At 43.5% G+C, this 21,943-nt stretch overlaps 1 protein-coding gene across 3 annotated transcripts in view; it reads right to left on the bottom strand.

The window, feature by feature from the left end:
- ACADSB (acyl-CoA dehydrogenase short/branched chain) overlaps positions 1 to 21,943 on the bottom strand; it is a 41,634-nt gene that overhangs the window by 17,200 nt on the left and 2,491 nt on the right. Inside the window, exons 1-3 of one of the 3 annotated variants that reach the window (XM_055300450.1) lie at positions 5,978 to 6,132; positions 1,993 to 2,152; positions 1,677 to 1,777 (exon numbers count right to left, since the gene is read on the bottom strand). In XM_055300450.1, coding sequence (XP_055156425.1) covers positions 1,677 to 1,777; positions 1,993 to 2,029 — 138 coding nt within the window. In that variant the 5' untranslated portion in view covers positions 2,030 to 2,152; positions 5,978 to 6,132. Of the gene's footprint in view, positions 1 to 1,676; positions 1,778 to 1,992; positions 2,153 to 5,977; positions 6,133 to 21,943 lie in introns of those variants that run through there. The other 2 variants (XM_055300449.1, XM_055300451.1) reach the window with 2 other exon arrangements.

Raw genomic sequence — 21,943 nt, 5'->3', positions numbered from 1 at the left:
CACAAAGTGCAGGGAAGACTTAGAAGGTGAGATCCAGAAATGCTGTTCCACCAGGAAAAACTGAAGGATTTGGGCGTGGCTTAAGTCTGAAGAGGGCGTGATAACTGATACAGTATCTTGAACAGTTGTCAGAGACAACTGCTTCTCCCAAAAAGTCAACGATTTTTTTCTGCGTGGGAAGTACCATTTTTATCAGCTATTGCTATGGCAGGTGACCGCAGAAGAGGGACAAGAGGAGCCTCAGAATAGCTAGTGTAGGATGTGCAACCAAGCAGATGCTCCAGGTGGTGTTAGGCTTCCTAAGCAAGGCCAGGTGGTGGGGCTCCAGAGAGCCCTGCCTGCAAGAACCACCCCATCAGGGGAGTGATGCTCCCAGCCTGGAAGCCCAAGACTTCTCAGAGCAGCCCAGGGACTCTGCGAACAATGCAGATGAAGCCTGCCTGGAAAATGGGACTCCCAGATGCCCTCTGACCCGCGGGGGGCTTCACGGAAGATTCTATGTTCCTAAGCAGTTCATTGCTTTAAAAAAAAAAAAAAGAAAAAAGTGGAAAAATCACTAGTAGGTATGGTATTAAAAAAAAAAAAAAGCTGGTCTCTTTACAAGGGGAAGAAGTAAAGACTATTTAGGTTCAGTGGAAAAGGCAATTTTTCCAGCATGGTAACAGACAAGATTTTAGTCAATGGCTCTGAATAGGAGCTACCAGTTCTGGGATATCCCTAGTATTCAAAATAAAAAGTAAACATCACTTCACACCTATGGAGAGGGAGAGATGATGAGTAAGTGCAGTGATTTTGAAAATGTTCTCCTTGGAGCCCCCATGCTGACAACGTAGAGCTGGAACAGTTCTACTTTTGTCTATTTTGTATACTGGGCTCCTATCAAAGGGCTATGTGACTTAGGAAGTTGCAAATCGGTTTCCCTGGTTAGTGTGGAGTTCAGATGTCGCCTCAGCTTCTAAGTTTGCCACATGCAGAGGGACTCAGGTAGAAAGCATGGTCTGCTCTGAGGTTTCACTAACTGAAATACGCTTCTTAATCCTGGTGGTGCTGAGCGGGATCATTCTTTGTTGGTGCCGGTCCCAAACACTGTAGGCTGTTTAGCAGCATCCCTGACCTCTATTCCCCTAGATGCCAGGGTCACCCACGGTTGTGACAACCAAAAATGTCTTCAGAGACTGCCAAATGTCTCTTGGGGGACAAAACAGCCTCCAGTTGACGACCACAGATCTAAAGAAATCATTCTCTTGCTTCTGAGCCCTTTTCTTAAAAAGCAGCATATTTTTTAACTTAAAATGCCCAATCAATTTAAAGGAAATCTGTGACTAGGATCTCAGTCTAGAAGAGAAAACAGAGGGGTTCCTGGGTGGCTCAGCTGGTTAAACATCTGGCTCAGGCTCAGGTCATGATCCTGGGGTTCTGGGATCAAGCCCCACATCTGGTTCCATGCTCAGCAGGGAGTCTGCTTCTCCCTCTTCTCCTCCCCTCCTCCCTGCTCATGCTCTCTCCCCCAGGTAAAAATACAAAATAAAAATCTTTACAAGAGAACACAGCTAATTTTGACTAGGAAATGAAGAGTTCATTATGCCATCGTTACAGTTCCTGAATTTAAAAGCATGCATACATTTTAACACTGGACAGTATTTATGAAAGAATGAGAAGAATTGTAAAGTATATACCCCTTGTTGAAATAATCCTTCTATTATTGATGGATCCATTTTTGAATTTTCATCCATCGTTGACACCAGAGGAGCAACCCGTTCTTGGGCAAATTTTTTAACTGTAGGGGGGAAAAAATACTGATCTGTCTTTATTCTCTTAATATGACAGGCTTTACTTTTTTTCAAAAAAAAAAAGTTTTAAATTAGTGTATAAAAAAAATTCCATTCACAAACTGAGGTGGACATACCCCCCAAACATGTCATGGAACTTCACACTGTCGATCCAGCTGGTAATCAGAGGGATCTGGATGTGACACCCAGCCAGTCTACTCACCGGTGTTCTTTATCATCATCTCCTCAGCTGTAAACATCTGCAGCGGGGCACCGGGCAGCCCGGCATTTGTTAGACCAAGGGCAGCTTCTGACTGGGAAGACTTTAGGACACGGGGAGGAGTCTTCCAAGAAGACAGGCAGGTTGGGAAGCTTCGTCTGAGCTGTAGGAACAGTCCCATTGAAGAGGGGAAACACACACACACACAAAAGATAAAGAGAAGTATCTCAACATCGGCTTCTTTGGGAATAACTTTTTTTTTAACAAATTAATGTTTATTGGTGTTCAATTTACCAACATACACAATAACACCCAGTGCTCATCCCGACCAGTGTCCCCCTCAGTGCCCGTCACCCATTCACCCCCACCCCCCGCTCTCCTCCCCCTCCACCACCCCTAGTTCATTTCCCAGAGTTAGAAGTCTTTATGTTTTGTCTCCCTTTCTGATATTTCCCACACATTTCCTCTCCCTTCCCTTATATTTGGGAATAACTTTTTAACCCCTTTCTTGCCTCTTGTGTCACCAAAAAAGAGGAGCGGGAGACTGGCATGTTTGAAAATTCACTGTCTTGTGAACAAAAACACAAACTTGTTTAACTTTATGTCCTTTATCCAAGCAGTGAGCTCTTCTAATTTTTTTTTTTTGGCTGGGTACAGTATACTTTATTGATGGTACATGACAAGGGAGGGCTCCCCAAGCCCCTCCCCTTCCTCAGGGTCTAGGATATAAACTGGAGGTCAGGAGATTCTCAGTGTGTTGGGGGATTAAGTTGGGGCAGGGACTCCCCAGCAGTTGAGGGCCTCTCTCTTCCTCTTGTTCTTGCTGGGGCTGGTGGTCCAGGAGGCTCTTACTCCTTGGAGGCCATGTGGACCATGAGGTCCACCACCTGGTTGCTGTAGCTGAATTCATTGTCATACCAGGAAATGGAGCTCTTCTAATTAAACGAAACTTTCCCAGATGATTAGCTTTTACCTTCAAGAAAACACTTCTAGATGGACATTCTAGATGGAATTCATTCTCAAGCAGACTCTGTGCTGAGCACAGAGTCCAACCTGGGGCTCGATCCCATGACCCTGAGACCATGACCTGAGCCGAAACCAAGTCAGACACATTCCACCACTTGTCACCCAGGTTCCCCAAAATTCATTCTTAAAATGTCACATTTCATGGACTTCTTCGAAGGGGAAACCTGAATATAAATAACACTACTGGGTGACCACTGCAAAGAGCATTCTTGAGGAGGGTGGGAATAGGTGAGGGAGTGGGGGACAACAAGGTGGCGATGAGAGCCCCTTCTCCTGCCCTGCCCTGCCCTGGTGGCTGTAGATAGCAGTTCTCTTTTGGTTCTCCTGGCTAATCCTGTTTTTTAGCTTCCCCTTAGTCAGACACAGTGCAGCATCAGGGTTAAGAAAACAGACTCTGCAGTCTGAAAGAACTGGTTTCAAATCTGGCATCCGGGATTTATAAGCCACGTGATCTTGGACAAGTGATTTCAAACTTAACAGTTAAGATCTCTTGATCTGTTTCTTTCTCTGAAACATGCAGAAAATAATCTCGAGTTTTCTAAGGATTAACATCATAACCCACATGAAGGGTTTAGCATGCCATCTGCCATACAGTAGGAGCTCAATAAGCAGTAATGGCTATCTCTACTCCGACCCCAAAGGACACAGTGGTGGTGGTCCTAACCGAGCAAGTCCCAGCAGTAGTGACAGTTAAACCACATTGCCATTAGCGTATCTCCCTGATGCAGTGTCCCAGATCCTTCAAGTGTGCCAATTTCTACTCAAACAATGGATTTGCTCCAAGTCTGTTGAAAAGAAACCTTCCAATTTGAAATGCTTGCTATAGCTTTCCAATTTCATTTTGTAGAATTTTATTACAGGGGAAACAAATAAGTTATTAGTCTTTTAGTGAACCTACAAACACGCTAAGTGAAAAAAGCCAGCTACAAAAGATCACATATTATAGGATTCTATCCATATGAAATCTCCAGAAGAGGCAAATCCAGAGTCAGAAGCTAGTGTAGTGGTTGCCTGAGGGTGGGGGTGATGGAAATGTTCTCAATTGGATTGTGGTGATGATCCTACAACTCTGTAAATTTCCTGAAATTCATTGCACTATACACTTTAAAAGAGTGAGTTTTATGGTAAGTTATACTTCAACAAAGCTGTTTGAAAAAAAGAAGTAGTGTTTTCCTTTTATTCAGCAAGACTCAAAACGAATGTTCTGAGCATCTGACAATTGTCTGAGAGCACAGGGTACCAAGGGGAACATTGTAAGGTTCACAGAATAGGCAAAAAACAAAGTCAAGTTCTGCAGGATTAAAAAGCATATGTGGTGGGCGAGCCTGGGTGGCTCAGTTGGTTAAACACCTGCCTTCAGCTCAGGTCATGATACCTGCGTCCTGGGATAAGCAGCATCAGGCTCCCTGCCCAGCGGGGAGTCTGCCCCCCCCCCCCCCCCCCCGCTTGTGTGCTCTCTCTGTCAAATAAATAAAAATTTTTTTTTAAAGTGTGTGTGGTGTTAAAAAAAAACAAATGTAGTAATATATTGCAATACATTTTTTCTCAATAGTTATGATTACACATGGAAAAGCTTATTGATGAAAAGAGAACAAACCAACCATGAATTAATCTGTTAATCTTTCCCAGATTTGGGTCAATCTTTGTAGTTAATGTCCCCATGTAGAGTACTCTGCTCTAGGTTGGGGTGGCGATGTGGGGGGGGGGAGGGGAGACAAACATTGGCCAGTTAGAAGAAAGATACCTATCTCTCAATTTTGTAATTAACTCTGTTTTGTTTTTATTCGTAGGAGGCAGATGGTTTAGGGCAAAGTTGCATGGAACATTCTTTCCTTGTTAAAAGACCTCATGGGGACAGGAAGACTTTAGACTAGAAAGAAGGAAGGGGTGAGGGCATGCACATGAGGTAATAATGTCTTCTCTCTCCCTGATGAAACAGATGGAAGAACTGAGGACAAGAAGAAAGGAGGCAAGAAGTGGAGATGCACAAGGGCTTCAAGAGGGGAGCCATGGTACCAAGAAACGCAAGGACAGAGTGATCATTAGCAGCAAGCACCAAGGACCCGCAGGGCCTGGGAGAAAGGATGGGATGATGAAGGAGGAAGAGAGGGGCATGTGGCATGCGTTCTGCTCAGTGGTTGGTGGGGGGAGTCCTGCACGGGACCCCTCAACAGACTTAGGATTTAAATGAGAGAATGAGCCAACTAATCTTCTCCACAAAATGATCAGGAAACCAGCCTGTTGTTATTTTAAAACTCCAACACATGGCCCAGGATTCCTCTTTCTAGGGGAGATTATTTACTTCACTAGACCCCCCTACAGAGTTCTTTGTGCCTCTGAGTCAATGTGTCACCTTTGTGCTGGAGGTTAACAGAAAGCCCACCACTGAGAGACTTAAGGAGCCAGCAGGTATTACAATAATACCCATTTTTTTTCCTGCTTGACACAATTGTGATCCACTTAGTCTCAAAATTGCTACTGACAAAGTGTACGGCTGTTCAACACATAACAATTATTTTATTTCGTTATTTAAAAATCTCATCTATTCATTTAGAGAGAGACAGAGGCAGAGGGAGGGAGAGGTAGAGGGAAAATCCTAAGCAGACTCCAAATTGAGTGCAGAGCTCGACTCAGGACTCAATCTGACCACCCCCGGCTCATGTCCGGAGCTGAAATCAAGAGTCTGATGCTTGACCAACTGAGCCATGCTGGTGCCCCGACACATAACCATTATTTTGGATTCACAAGACCACAGGGACAAATGTGCTTTACAAAGGAAGTAGCTGCATACAAAGGTAGGGTGAGCTTACTCAAGATGCCGTCATAAAACACAGTGGGTACATGCTAAGTGGACGGAATCCCTTTTTAACCAAAGCACTGTTATTACTGATCCTTTTGGGCAGAAAAACATGGTCCTTTTAATAGGACAATCTTTAATAAAGAAAACATTTCCCTGCCTTGCCTTTAAACGTGAAGCCCGAGGTTTCGATGATGCTTTTCAACTGTCCCCTGCCCTTTGGTGTTGACCTCAGCCTCTGCAGCTTTGGTGTCCGCTCCATCAAAATGATTTTCCACAGTTATAACCCATTGCACCACATCATCACATTTTTTTGTATAGAGCAGCAGTCACTACTTGCGTGGAATAATAGTTATTTATGCCTTGCCAAATGCTTTCCGGAGCCTGAGTCTGATCTGTTTTCTACTCAACGGATCAGAGCTCTGCTGCCTTCAGAAGTAGTGGTGATCAGACCTGGGGTCTGCGGACTCCTGTGGGCAGAGCAATAAAGTCCATGAACTCAGGTGGGGGCAACTACATCTTTGTTTCACTAACCTCTAACTGAAATAAAGCATTTCCTCCTGAAGAAACCTCCCCCCTTGTAAGTAGGGCCAGCCCTAACCCAGAGGCAGCCCATCCAGTCTTCTTCCTGAAATTTTAGCAACTAAAAGCATTCTGTTTACAATAAGAAAACCATTCCCCCCCCCACACCCTGATTGGAATGTCCCTGAATAGGTTCATGTTGACCCTCCCCGAAATCAACCTGGATGCCATGCGACTCCCGCGGTTCTTTTGTCTTTAGGCAGTTTCTTTCCTTTTGCCTTTTAAAAGATCCCTGTAATTGCTAATCGGGGCTCTTTTCCTCCACGGAGGCGGAGAGCCCGTTTGCGCAAACGTTCAATAAACCCTCTTGCTGATTGCATCTGCCGTCTGGGGTCTGGGTCTCTGGGGCGTCCACCGGGCCACGCTGGCACCCGTGAGCCAGGGTCCAACACTCCAATTATGAAATGTAGGCAAACAAGTTAAAGTTATCTGTGACTGCCACGGAAAGAAGTTAGGTATTGTTATATCAAATAACAGCAAGCATCTTGATGTTCAGCACTGCTTCAAAACTGTAGATCTTATTTAAGCAACATATATTACCATTATCACAATTAAAATTATTCTTAGGACTTTTATCATCACTGGTTTCCTCTGTCGTCTTGCATATTTTGCGTATTTTAAAACATTTTGAGAAAGGGTCTGCTAAAGTTCACCATACTGCTGTATACTTTTCATCCATGGCATAAAAAAGGGATGAAGGACCCCCTGACTGCTGAAATGTTCGGGTAGTTTTGTTAAACCCATTAAGTTTAGCTGTTATGTAGTCATAACCCTTCTCCATTACGTTCCAGCATAACGAAATATCATTCCAAACATTCTTAGAGTGGTTCAAGGCTACAGGCTCTTACAATGTTTGGAAGGTAAAAAGAAGACAACCTGCGAACTTGCTAACCTGCGAAGTTCTTCTTAGACTTTTCCAAAGGAAATGTTTTGACGGAACATGGAGGGCTTCACCTTAAATGCCTATATTCAGGGGTTCCCACTAAATGTGCCCCAACCCCTGGTTGTCCTTCCTACATGTGTGCATGAAGCTGTGTATTTTTCCCTGTGTCTCCATTCCGGCACCCCAGAGTTCTGATTGTCCAGTCTTCTTTTCTAACTGGTAACTTCTTTCTGACAGTGAGAAACCTGGCTCTCATGATCTAGGAGGACTCACTTGTTCGAACCTAGTGCACATTGATAGTTTTTTTTTTTTTCTATCAATGGCAAGCTTTTATTTAAAATATAGAAATCTATTGTTTCATTTGAATATTTCCAAAGAATCAAACTCATCCTGGTCAGACCACATGGTGGCTATCCAGAGCACTGAAAAGGGAGCCATTTGGTCACTATGATCCAGCAGTAAATTCTTCGAGCGGGGTTAGGTTTTAAAGTTCTTCATGCTGCTCTTGATCAATCAGCAACTGTGACTGGGGTTCAGAAATCATCCTTAACTCATCTCCAGATGGATTCTAGAATTGCTAACCCATACCACTGTGAGAAACCAGTGTATCCCTTCTAGTGTAGTGCTTGGTTACAGTTCTTTTCATCTTTGGCCTTAAAGGTACTCAATCAGAACACGGTTTCTACAACTTCTTCTTTCCCTTCCCCACCCCCTTTGTGTGGTGATGTGATTCTCTGGTAATAATTCTGGGACCAAGTCAAACATGTGGGTTTTTTCCCCCACACCAGCCGCCTGTCCTACCATTCAACTCAATTCTGACTCTATCTGCCTAGAGATGGCATCGATCCCAAAGGTCAAAGGGGCCCAGTCCCACAAGATGGGCCCCCGGCCCCCATTCACACAACAGTGGCAAGCCCAGGCTGTCCCCCATGCTTCAGACCCACGGGTTATCAACTGCAGGTTCCTAGCACTTGCTCCGTGGGAGCAGTCTTGTTTAGTCTTCAAGAGCAGCTCACAGAACTGAGAGGAATATTTTACTTACTGGATTACTGGTTTATTATTAAAGAATAGAACTAAGGAACCAACACGTGAAGAGATGCACAGGGCAAGGTTGGGGGAAGGTGTGGAGCTTCCATGCTCTCTACTCAGGGGCCCCTCTCCCAACACCTCCCTGTGCTCACCATCCAAGAAGCTCTGGGAACCCTGTCCTTGTGGGTCCTAGGCTTCATTATGTAGGCCAGATTGATTAATTCATTGGCTATTGGAGCCTAATTCAACCTTCAGCTCCCTCTTCCTTCCCAGGAGGCTAGGGGCTCAAACAGAAAGGCCCAACCCCATAATCATGAGGTTAGCTCCCAGCCCCTAGCCCCCACACCCTTAGCTGCAATCCCGAAGTCACCTCATTAATATAAATTCAGGTGCAGATAGAAGGGGGTCTGGTATGAATAACAAGGCACCCATTTCACCTTTGGGGCTCTCAGAGGATTTCAGGAACTGCAAACAAGAGACCAAATATTTTAACAAAAGATGCTCTTTGCTCTCAACTGCCTAGGAAACTCCCAAGGCTTTGGGAACTGTGAGCCAGGAACCCTGAAGGAAGACTCAATAGATATTTATTATAAATCTCAGTATTGCAATGTGTAATACAGTTAGATTCATCTGCCACAGCAGCATTCCATCTTCCCCTTCTATCTGGTTCGATTTTACTTTTATATATAAGATAAAACTGACTAATTGTGGCATACAGTTTAAAGGGTTTTGACAGACATGTATGCCCACCACCACCACCACCACCACCGCTGGCCACCCAGCACCTCCATCACTCCCAAATTCCTCGCGCTGGCCTCTGTGCCATCCACTTTTCCCCCAATCCGTCTCACGGCACTTCTGATTACAACTCGCACTGTGACCGCATCCAGGGCACAGTGAGGAGACACAGACATGCATGCGGCCTCATTTAACTACAAGTTCATAGTCACCGACCTCCACTTGGACCCTTACCCATTCTCTGAAACGATTATGGGATCTCAACGCCTGCCCCACCCCCAGCCCCGCCAAGCTCCACCCCTTACTGTTACCCCTTACTGTTAGCAGATGAGTCACCTTCTACCAGAAAAAAATAAATGTCAACAAATGGGGACAACCTCAACCTGCTGCCACCAAACCCACCTGGTGTCCTGCGTTTGCACTGCTCATCCTTCTTCCCTCCTAGTGCAATGGACATGATGTTCCTCCTCTTAAGAAAGGCCTGTCCCTCTAACTCTCTCTGGGTCCCACCTCTCCCACCTTCCCAGGATCCTCAGCCATCCCTTTGGTCTTCTCACATCTTTCAATTTTTTCCTCTGCTCGAATTTTTAGCATGACAACCATCCTTGAACCATGCAACCATCTTGCTAGCACCCTCTCTCCCCTTCCCTGCACAGTCAGATACTGCTGAAGGTGTGCCTTACTTGCCCTCTTTGCTTCCTTAGGACCTCCACCACTCACCAGCACCCCTCCTCAATAGGGTCTCCACAAACATCTCCATGTTCTTCAGGCTCCAACTTGCTTGCTCTTAGCAGATGCAGTTCAGGTAGGCACACCCCCCCTCCTTCCAAATGCTCTCCTCTTGTTTCTTCCCTCTCCTGCCAGTCTTTCTGCCTCTTGCTCTAGCTTCACTCCCACCACCTGACCCTCAAGTGTTGAAGATGTCTGACAAAGACTCTCTCCTTAACCAAATGAGGGTCAGCTCCTCTGTGTCTCTCTAACTAGGCCCTGACCTTGGGCACTGCCCTTGGTCCACCTAGTCCAGTTTTAGCAAGGATCCTACTGCATCAGGTTAATGAAAACCCCCACCCTTGGTATCTGATCACTCTGGTCAGCCTCTAGCAAGAATCCTGGTGAGTCTGAATCTGGTGAGTGCTGGCATGGGAGAATTTTTTCTACTCTTCAGGGACCTTTTACTTGGACTAAGAATCAAATCGAGAAGAGACAGATTAACAAGAGAAAATCAAATGTAATAGCGTAGACACAGGGAATCCACGCAGACATGGAGACTGCAAAGATAGGCAACATGATGCTTCTATGAGCTGGGGAGGGGGTGGATGTCTGAAGGTACAAAGGGAGAAGACCATTTGCAGGAAGGTGAAAGATGTTTGGAAAACAAAAACAGCCTCTTTTTTTTGTGTGTGAGCTCTACAACCAATGCAGGGCCCGAACTCATGACCCCAAGACCAAGAGCCACATGTTCTATCAACTGAGCCAGCCAGGCACCCCAAGGGTTCCCCTACTATACGGTGAAGTTTCTTGAGTCCAGAGAAATCTCTGTTAATAGCTCTCTTCGTAGTATAAGCAGGTAGGTGAGGGGGAGGTACAGAACTTTTCCTGAACTTGCTGGGTTTGGGATGCTTTGAGTTCATGGCCAAAATGGTCCCTGGTGGGGTGGCCTGCACCCAGCCCTCCCCCCCCCACCAAGAATCCCGCTTAGCCCTCATGTTTCTTCTCAGTGATTTTCTGTCCACTGACTCCGACCCGACTTGCTGGCTATAAATCTCCACTTGTCATTGTGGTACCTGGAATTGAGCTTGATCTCACCTCCCTACCGCAAAATCCCAATGCAGTAGTTCCTTCTTGAATAAAGTTTTCTTTACCGTCTTTAACAAGGGTCATGAACAATTTTTCTTTAAGTGGGAAGAAACCCTTCCATTCTGTAGTTGAGGATAAAAACAGGTGTAATCACGATTTAAGCAAAAGTAAAGATAAAGACATAACACCAAAGCCCAGCAATTCCACTTAAGTTCCTACGCCTGAGTACATGCTTTGCAAGCAGCGCAGTGAGACTTATAAAGACTTATTATTATTATTATTATTTTTACTTATTATTTTTCTTATAAAGAAAAATTAAAAAGCCAATGATCTGTCAACAAAAGAATGGGGGGTAAGTTGTAGTATGCTGATTCTGAAGGGGAGAAGAATTCGCCAAGGCAAAAATGTCTCTTTGACATAAGGATTTTCTCGAGCTGGCAATTTTTAAGAAACAGCAGACAGAGAAGTTCTGAAAACTGAGAAGACATTTATCCTTTTTTTTTTAAGATTTTATTTATTTATTCATGAGAGACACAGAGACAGAGAGAGAGGCAGAGACACAGGCAGAGGGAGAAGCAGGCCCATGCAGGGAGCCGGAAGTGGGACTAGATCCAGGTCTCCAGGATCATGCCCCTCCCGGGCCGAAGGCAGCGCTAAACCACTGAGCCGCCCCTGAGCCGCCCCGGCTGCCCGACATTTACCCTTTTATAGGAGACACTGATCTACAAGCATAGGAGAAATTTCCCCACAAACCAGGAAGAGATGACTAAGTCCCCAGAAACTTATCAATGGAAAAAGCAAGGTATTAAATTTGCATAACCACCCCACTCTTGTTTACTATGCTTTTCCTGCCAACCTCCCATAATTGCACCCCTCGGTCTTGCCCCCCATCTTTTGTATTTAGCTGGTAACAGTATTTAAGGGGATGGTGGCTTGGGCCGTTTCAGGGTCACTCAGTTTTCCTGGGTTTCTCCCATTTATACAGAAGGTATACAAGTTATTAAATTTCTGTTTGTATTTTACCCCGTTAATCTGTTGTTATGGAAGGATCTCAGCCAAGAACCAGGAGGGTAGAGTGCAAAATATTTTTTCCTCCCCTATAATTCAATGGAATATTTTATAGCGGTTAAAGTAAACTAGGGAGCTACATATATCAACATGGATAAGCCCTGAAAATATAATGCTGAGTTAAAAAAGCAATTTGCAAAAGGATTTGTTTGGGATGATAGCATTTATGTACACTTCAAAAACACACCAAATGATAGTATATATTCTTATGGAGACACATAGATGCAGTAAAAGTTTAAACACATGAACAAGAAGCATACACATCAGCGTCAGGATTATGGTTTCCTCTGTGGAAGAGCTAGAAATGTGGAGTTTCTGTAGTGTTTTATTTTTTTTTTATTTTTATTTTTTTAGATTTTATTTATTTATTCATGAGAGGCACACAGAGAGGCAGAGACACAGGCAGAGGGAGAAGCAGGCTCCATGCAGGGAGCCTGACGTGGGACTAGATCCTGGGTCTCCAGGATCACGCCCTGGGCCCAAGGCAGGAGCTCAACCGCTGAGCCACCCAAGGATCCCTGTAGTGTTTTATTTCTTAAAAAAAAAAAAAGTAAACAAACCCAAAACTATAGCAAAAGTGGGTGGTGGGTATAGGGTGCCAGTTATATTGTTTTCTGCACTTTCTATCAGAAATATTTTCTAATAATATTTAATGTTTTGGCTTTTTAAAAGTACATGCAATGGTTTGAACAATGTATGCTCTGGATTTTCAAAGTAGGCTTGCCTTTAAAACGCAAAATGTAGGTTTTAGATAATGTGCTCAGCATTATACTGCAGAACCATTTTATGGATTTCTTAAGAACCTGTCAAATGTAGTTACACATAATTAAACTAAAGAAAATGGTTTATTCTGGAACATTTGCCAACTCTACTGGGATCTTGGAAACAAGTGCCCCTGAGATTTAAATCAGTGGTTGCCATTCTTGGTTACATACCAGATCACTTGGGGAGCTTACAGCAAAGGAGAGTACAGCCCTACCAATTAAGACTGATTCAACAGACTCCAGATGAAGCCCAGGCCTCTGTATTTCTCAAAAGCTCCTCAAGATGATGCTAATTGTAGCCTGGGCTGGCATCTGGTTTACATGCATGATTTGGAAAGTAAAAACTCAACCCCTCCTACAGCAAATATTCAAAAGCCACACCATTCATTTGTCTACAGAAATGATTCATGAATGTGCACCCCTGCTCTCTCCCCTTGCCCACCCTCACCCCCAAAGCGTCTGACTTTAAAATGTTTTTGTGCTGAATACGTAACAAGGCTCAAAGAGACCGTTGCCCCCACATACCCTGGAAAAAAGCTGTTGCCCCATCCCCATCCAGCCCACTTCTCAACCTCTCTCACAGGTGACCACTCTGATCAGCTTATGTATATCTTTATATATTTTTTATATACAAATCTAAGCAAATAGGAATAGACTTCCTTATTCTCCTCCCTGCCCTTTCTAAAAGGTAGCATACTATGTACCCTATTCTGTGCCTTTTGGCAATATATTCTGGAGAGGTTTCTGCTTTAGGACCTAGAGAATACCTTCATTCCCTTTTTTTTATAGTTGCAAAATAGTCCATTGTGTACAAGATCACTCTTGTTTTTAATTAAACCAGGGCTGCTTTAGGGAGCCAAAGAAACTAATCAAAGGGCAGAGATGGGAAAATGCAACCAAAAATCTCTTTTAGTATTATGAATAATGCCCAACGAGGGGAACTCAGGGTCACTGTGTCAATCCATATCTCCACTGCGGACAAGGTTACACAAATCTGTAAGTGAAAAAAACCCAGATCTATACATATATAGTGCATTTCTTGGGAAGAAAACTTTCCTCTACCCACAGGAAGTGTGGGGTAGAGGGGTGGGGAGGGTGTAGCTGAGAACTGACAATAAACAGATTAACAGGGAAAAGTTTCTTTATCCACACTAATGTTTGTTTGTTTGTTTAAGATTTTATTATTTATTCATGACAGACATAGAGAGAGAGAGAGGGAGAGGCAGAGACACAGGCAGAGGGAGAAGCAGGCTCCCTGTGGGGAACCTGATGTGGGATTCCATCCCAGGACTCCGGGGATCATGACTCAAGCCAAACAGAGGTAGATGCTTAACTACCCAGGTGCCCCACTTATACTTGTTTTGTGTTGTCATGGAGAAGTCTGTGATTTTTATGTTGCCCAAATTATTACTTTTCTTTGGGGGATGATATCTGGCTTTTAATTATAATGATCTTCCTTACTCTAAGATAATAAAGGAATCTGCTCATGTTTAGTTTTAGTATTTTATAGATTTTCTAATTTAATGTGCATTTTAATACTGGCTAGTAACAACAGAATGCATGAATAGATTTTATTTTTTTCCAGTTTTTTTTTTTTTTTTTTTTTTTAATGAGCTCTATGCCCACTGTGAGGCTTGAACTCATGATCCTGAGGTCAGGAGTGGCATGTTCTAGTGACTGAGCCAGCCAGGTGCCCCCTAAGACCTTTTGACCTACAAGGCAATAAAAATCAAGATAATGATTCTACAGCTAGGTAGGGTGCTCACCCGTGGTAAACAGATTTTGATGGTATTTTTCATGTCCTTCTGCACTGTTAAAGAACAAAATTTAACCAAGTAAATTTGAAGATTTAATTGCTTGTATTAAACAATTCACGAATTGGGCAGCATCCCATCCAGCAAGCAGAGGGGACCTCCACTGAGCTAAATAAAGAAAGGTTTTCAAAGGCAGGGAAGGCATTAGAAAAAAAGAAGAAAGTAATTTATTATCAAGGAATGCACTGTTTAAGCAAGGCGGCCCTCCTTCCTAAGGGTTGCTGAAGGCGTCTATCAGTACATTTCCTAGCTGGACCAGGAAATTCCAAGTTGATCCGTGAAAGGTTACATTCCTGAGGGGTTCAAACTATTTAAGTTAGGCATTAAGTTTTGGTCTCCTGCCTTGGGGCCCTTAATCTAAACAACACCATTTTGGGCCTCCAGTTTTCTCTTTCACAGTACTCATTCAACTTCACAGACCCAGAAAAGGTAAAATGATATTATTTTATGATACAATTAAATATGTAGAATACATAAAAGAAGGATCTTTGAACCATCAACACACTAGAATCTCTTCTGATCCTGTTGGAAACTAAAAAATATTTTAAAAGCAAACCAACGCAGTGAGATATGATCAGAATGGCTAAAAGTAAAAAAAAAAAAAAAAAAAAAAAAAAAAAATCACAGTGACAATGCCGACTGCTGGCAAATGGGGCAAAACAGGCTCTCTGACACACCATCACCTGGAAACCTGTTCTCCTAAAAACCCATGCCTTTTCTAATAGAACCCTATTGGTTTTCACTTAGAATCAGTTTCTGCCCCTTCCCTTTTCCCTACCAGGATATGTAAGCATTTAAGTTCAACCTCTGAAAGAGCCAGCTACACTTCTTTTGTTGGCTCCCCTACACAGATGAAATAAACCTTTCCTTTGAGTTAATGCTTTTTGTCAGTTGAATTTCCAGATTCTGGCTCCTGAACCCAAGAGGGTAGAGAAGATTTTCCTTCTCTATAAGGGAATATTGCTCAGCAGTAAAAAAAAACAAACTACCGATCTGAGCAACAACTTGTTCAAACCTCTGGAGAATTATGCTGAATGCAAAAAGCTAATCCCAAAGGTTACGGAGCTAGGATTTCATTTATCTAACATTCTTGAGATGATACAATTATACAGAGGGAGAAGAGAACCACTAGGTTACTAGGCCTTTATGTCATGTGGTTAAACAAGAGTGACCCAAGAAACCTTTATGAGGATGGAACCGTCCTGTAGCTGGATTGTGGTGGTGGATACATAAACATACACGTGATAAAACTGCGCAGCACTAAATATATAAATTTACACATGAAACTGGAGATATCTGAGTAAGTCCTATGGATGGTCTCTGTATCAGAACTTGGTTGTGACACTGTACTATAGTTTTTATAAGTGTCACCACGAAGGCGGATTAGACAGAGTACCCAGGATTCTCTCTGTGTTACTTCTGACAACTGCATGAGGATCTACGATTATCTCCTGAAAATAGTTTTAAAAAAAATCTATGGGGATCCCTGGGTGGCGCAGCGGTTTGGCGCCTGCCTTTGGCCCAGGGTGCGATCCTGGAGACCTGGGATCGAATCCCACGTCGGGCTCCCGGTGCATGGAGCCTGCTTCTCCCTCTGCCTGTGTCTCTGTCTCTGCCTCTCTCTCTCTCTCTCTCTCTCTCTGTGTGTGTGTGTGACTATCATAAATAAATAAAAATTAAAAAAAAATCTATGGCACCTCCTCCTCACCAAGTTAAATTAACCAGGTTATGTTAAAATTAGAGAAACCAAATTTTATAGCTTTACCATTACAGAAATTCATACGGTTTATGAGAGTTATATCAACAATTTAGAGGACTGAATGAATAAAAACATTCTATCTCTTATAATTTGTACCTGTTTCTAAAACATGTAAATTTAAGAAGTATTCCAGCAGGAAGCAGTGGCCAAAAGGGGCAGGTCCTCTGCACCAAGATTTCATATAATAAACACAAGGCAAGGTTAAATGCCAAACTGCTTAATTATGCTCACTGCTTGTTATTGCTTTAGCTTAATTAACCTAATCAAATGAAAACAGTGATTTTTTGGTAATGCTTTTATGCTCCTTGGGATATAAGGATCAATATAGCATGTAAATAGTTCTGCAGGTTTATAGGACAATATTTATTTAGTGCCTTATTATATAATCAGCTGGCCACATTTTTCTTCTATTGCCTTAGGCTCTGTGGTTGGCTAAGGCAGATTCCTGCCAAGACAGCTAGTTTCCCTTGCAGCAAAGCAAAAAGAGGAGGAGGCAGAGGTAAGAGGATATACTTCTTAATGCTACTTTATTGATCATGGTTTATACATTCTTTGGTATAGTAGCTAATACATTGTTCCTTTCCCACTCTCTTAGAGAGGACTCCCATCTTCTTCTAGACAGATCTTTCAATGAATTCTCACTAAATCCAAGATACCCATTTTAAGATCGGATTTAAGTATTGCATATCTCACATTAAATTTTAAGTCGATCCTTTCTCTGCTTTCATATCCTTGGGCCAAAACTCCTATACCAGAACCCCTCTGACCTCTGCTTGCTTTCTCCATAAACAGTAGCTTCTGTTCTAGGTATTCTCTGGAACTACTAAAAAGGTAGCCCTTCCCTTCCACCAGTCTCAGGCTATTCCTTCCAAAAGCACTGGAAGTAGTATTACTGGTAGTACTACTGGTTCCGTTTTTTTTTTTTAAGATTTTATTTATTTATTCATGATAGACATACAGAGAGAGAGAGAGAGAGAGGGGAGCAGAGACACAGGCAGAGGGAAAATCAGGTTCCATGCAGGGAGCCCAACGCGGGACTCGATCCCGGGACTCCAGGACGGCGCCCTGGGCCAAAGGCAGGCGCTTTCATCAATGTCAATGTCATTGACAATGACAATGTCATCACTTTCCAGAAGAATATGCAGAGAATGCCTCCGAAGAAGGCAAAATATACTGAGAAGGACGCAGCGCCAGGGAATCTGCATACAGGAGACCTGTTAACCTTTATGTGTGTGGCCATGGCCAGGTCAGTAAGTTCTCTTTCAAAACTACCCCTATTTCCAAAGAAATCTTACAAGATGTGATTATTAATGAAGCTAAAGCAATTTTTTAAAAAACTAAGCTCCGGTGTGAGGGTGTGTGTGTGCGTGCCTGAACCCACAACCCTGAGATCAAGACTTGAGTTGAAATCAAAAGTCAGAAACTTAACTGGTCGAACCACCCAGGTGCCCTTTAGAACAATTTTTAATCGTCAATTTTTAGTTAACTTGGGTCCAACACCTTTATAGATGCTTGGAACGGCCCTCCTCTGCAGCAAAACCAGGTTAGTAGCAGAACAGAAAGAGCAGTTAACATGCAGGTCAACAGACCTGACCAGACCAGGAGTTGTGAGCTTAAATGCCTGCAGGGGCAGGTGGATACTAAAAGGAGAGAAGGGAGCGTAAGACCTAAAGCAGTTCTCTATCTTTAAACAGACCCAGGTCACACCCTGCCTCTATTCCCATTCCAGCATCTTCAAAAGCTGGTCTTGGGTTCTTCTGCTGTATATCTTGTAAATCTCAAAACGTCTTGCCTCTGCTCCCTATGGGGTCTTTTCTTTACTCTATCTGGCACAAGGTCTGCTGGTACTTTTGCTCTTAAGACTGGACTTAAATATCCTTTTCCTTCTTTTGCTCCAGTTCTGAATATAAAGCCTGTTTGTCACAAATGTTCCTCGAAGGGATATCCTATGTTAATTCTCCTCTTTGCTTTGCCTGTCTCCAACATTCCCCCAAGATGGTCCGTAATATGCTCCAAAGGCTCAGCCCTGTATCTCTAGCTCCGATATTTCTCCTAGTTTCCAGATCCCTTTTCTGCTCGGCTTCCAAAATGCTTTCACTTGACACTTTTAGAAGCCTGAAATCTAAAGCAGAATGAATGCTTTTCCTTTCTGTTCCCTCAAACTGTCTTCCCCCCAGACACCCCAATCTCTGCATATCACTCAGCTAACTCCATTCAAAAATGTGGTGTCCATCTAATTCCTCCATTTTTAGATAATGACCAAATCTTCTCAAGTTTTCCTTTGTGAATGAGTCCGCCTTTCTAGCCAGCAGTAGTGTCACCCTAGCTGAGGGCTTGTGTCACCACAGGTGAACTTCTGAAGTGGTCTAAGTGGTCACCTATCCCTTTGGGTTCCTTTTGCAAGCTATTAACCGTTTTTTTCTGTTTGCCTTTGGCAAACAGCAGCTCAGAATCTCAATGGCTCCTGCTGAAATCTGGAAAATCAATTCCTATAGTCAACAAACTGAGTGTGGCAAGTAGTAGTATGATAGTTTTCCACCAGCCTATGAGGAGAAAGGCCACATTCCACCTCCACCTCCCCCCCCCCCCAAGAACACAGGGGCAGCACAGGTCTATACCAGTAGTTCTCAACAAGAGGCATTGTTGTTTTGCCCCCAGGAAATATCTGGCAATGTCTGGAGACATTTTCAGTTGTGTGGGGGTGGGGTGCTCACCATCCTGTAATGCACAGGACAGCCTCCCCACCACAGGGAATCATCTGGCCTCCAGATCATTCTGGACAGGCACTGACCGACAGTGCCAAAGTCAAAGCAATGTAAGCCCAAGAGCAGGCTGGTATGAAAGGATCCTGAAAGAAAGGAGAAAGCATTTTATGGCAGCCAGAGAAGACTGTTTTGGTTACTTAGTCTTGGCACCAGAGAGAAAGAAGGGTTTGGAAACAAAGACCTATTTGCATTTGCAAAAACAAAAAGAAAACCCACAAAACAAAACACAACCACTGCCATTTCTGTACTGATAATAACATTATGAATGCTTGCATTTTAGTCAACAAAAAAGTGCTGTTATCTGGAACTGTGGGCAACCCTAATGAACCAAGACTCACTGCTGCAGGAACAAGTGTGGACCTAACCATTGAACGTTATAGACACCTGTCATTTAAACTCATTCTGTCGGGCAGCCCGGGTAGCTAAGCGGTTTAGCGCCGCCTTCAGCCCAGGGCCTGATCCTGGAGACCAGGGATGGAGTCCCACGTCGTCGGGCTCCCTGCATGGAACCTGCTTCTCCTTCTGCCTGTGTCCCTGCCTCTCTCTCTGTGTGTCTCATGAATAAATAAAAATAAAATCTAAATAAATAAATAAATAAATAAATAAATAAACTCACTCTGTCAACCTGCAAACATCACATCAGCAATCCTAGAATAATTATTTCTCAGACAAGCGCAGTACATTCCTACATCTATACTGTGGTTCACGCATCTCCTTGGCCTATAATGTCCACCAATCTGTTGCTTTACCTAAATCTAAGCCATCCCCTTTTATGATGCACAGTTCCAACCTCTCCTTCCATAAGCCCATCTGTCCAGACTATTTATTTTAACGCTGGCAATAAATAAAATCTTCTACTGTTCCTACTGGCATTTCTTAACACATCTACCTTGTCTCTCCAATTAAAAATGTAATTTCCTTGAGGCCAAAGACCCTGATGTAAACTTGCACACCCCTGAGACTGATCAGAGAGCTCTCTGCATAGAGCAAAATCACCCCACCCCATCCTCCCAGTTACTGGTAATGGATGCTGCCTGTATTAACAGTGAGCCTTTGCTGAGTATTTCCTATGTGCCAAGAGCTGTTTTAAGCGCTTGACATCTAACATCTCCCTCAATACTCCTGTTCTCCCCACTTTGTAGTAAAGGAGACAGAAGTACAGAATGGGGCAGCAGCCTGTCTTAAGGTTGTCCAGCTAAGAGGCGGTAGAGAGGATTCAAACTCAAGCACTCTGGCTCCAGGGACCTGGCTATGACACATGAACAATTTGTTTTTTGTTTTTTTTTTTAAAGATTTTATTAATTTATTCACAAGAGACACACACACACACAGAGAGAGAGAGAGAGAGAGAGAGAGAGAGAGAGAGAGAGAGGCAGAGACAGAGGCAGAGAGAGAAACAGGCTCCATGCAGGGAGCCCAACATGGGACAAGATCCTGGGTCTCCAGGATCACACCCTTGGCTGAAGGCAGCGCTAAACCGCTGAGCCACCTGGGCTGCCCACGTGAACAATTTCTGCTTCTGCATGTACTAAGCTCTCACTGTCCAGAGGCCACCTATGTCCAAAAAAAAAAAAAATTGCTCCCAGCTTTCTTGAATAGCAAGAAACTGAACAAGATATAAATCTTAGTTTAGCAGTTCCAGCAACTAGCAGACCTTTATAGGATTAACCGAATATTACATCAAGAATATTTTTTATGAAAAAAAATATTTTTTATGAAGAATATTTTTTAAAAAATGATCTCTTGCAAAATATCAAGTGGCTTAAAATGTTTTGGAACAAAAGGTTGACCAGGTCAATTCCTCACAAATTTGGTTGCCCGATCAAAATGGACAGGTTAGTTCTAATGCATTTGCAGGGACAACTGAACCCTTCTGAGAAGGCAAGCGTGGTCGAGCGCCCAAGCAGTGGCCTGACTCCTGGGTGACACAGAGCATGCCTACCACCGCCTCCCAGGTCCTCATCTGTGAAATGAAGCCACTGACCCCTGCTTAATAAGAGTCTATCGGGTGGATATAAAATGCTTTCCCTGGTCTTTTGTAAATCCTCAGTAAATTCTTCCTTTTCATTGATCTTATTTTTTTCTTTAAGATTTTATTTACTTGAGAAAGTGAGAGAGCACAAGCAGGGGCGACAGGGAGAAAAAGCTTCTCCCCACAGAGCAGGGAGCCTGACTCGGAGCCTGATCCCAGGGTGACCTAAGCCCAAGGCAGACACTTAACCCACTGAGCCACCCAGTCGCCCTCCATTTATCTTTGAGAGGAACCAAAATTAGCCCTACTTTGGAATTCTCTACCCTTCATACCACCTGCTGTGACAGCAATAAAACTAGATCATAGCTGATTGCTTAGCTCCAAGACTCAAAACCTTCAATGGCTTTTGACAATCCAAAGGATAGACTCCAACACTCCTTAAAACTCCTCAGTCTCCTTTTGTTACCGTGTTTTCCCCAATTCTCTTCTCCTAAAACCTAAACCCAGCTCCTGAAGAACCTGTCTCTCCCCTAATGGTCCTGATCATTGTTCCTTCCTCTGAACCTACAGGCAGACTGTGGAACCCCTGGGGTTTGTACCACACCTACACAATATCAGATTTGTTGGATATAGTTCTAAACTCTCCATTAAAAGAGAAACTTCTATGGGATGCTTGGGTGGCTCAACGGTTTGGCACAGGCCTTAGGCCCAGGGCGTGATCCTGGGGTCTCGGGATCGAGTCCCACATCAGGCTCCCTGCATGGAGGCTGCTTCTCCCTCTGCCTGTGTCTCTGCCTCTCTCTCTCTGTCTCTCATAAATAGATAAATAAAATCTTAAAAAAAAAAAGAAACTTCGAAAAGGTAACTGTTCAAAGTCCTTATTATATCTGCCATATCAGAAGATGCCTCACGCATGGCAATAAGAACTAACATTTAATGACAACTGACCTTTCATCAGGC

Source organism: Nyctereutes procyonoides, unplaced genomic scaffold (assembly GCF_905146905.1).
Source record: "Nyctereutes procyonoides isolate TBG_1078 unplaced genomic scaffold, NYPRO_anot_genome, whole genome shotgun sequence".
Classification (NCBI taxonomy): domain Eukaryota; kingdom Metazoa; phylum Chordata; class Mammalia; order Carnivora; family Canidae; genus Nyctereutes; species Nyctereutes procyonoides.
This window is presented reverse-complemented; position numbering and strand designations above follow the sequence as displayed.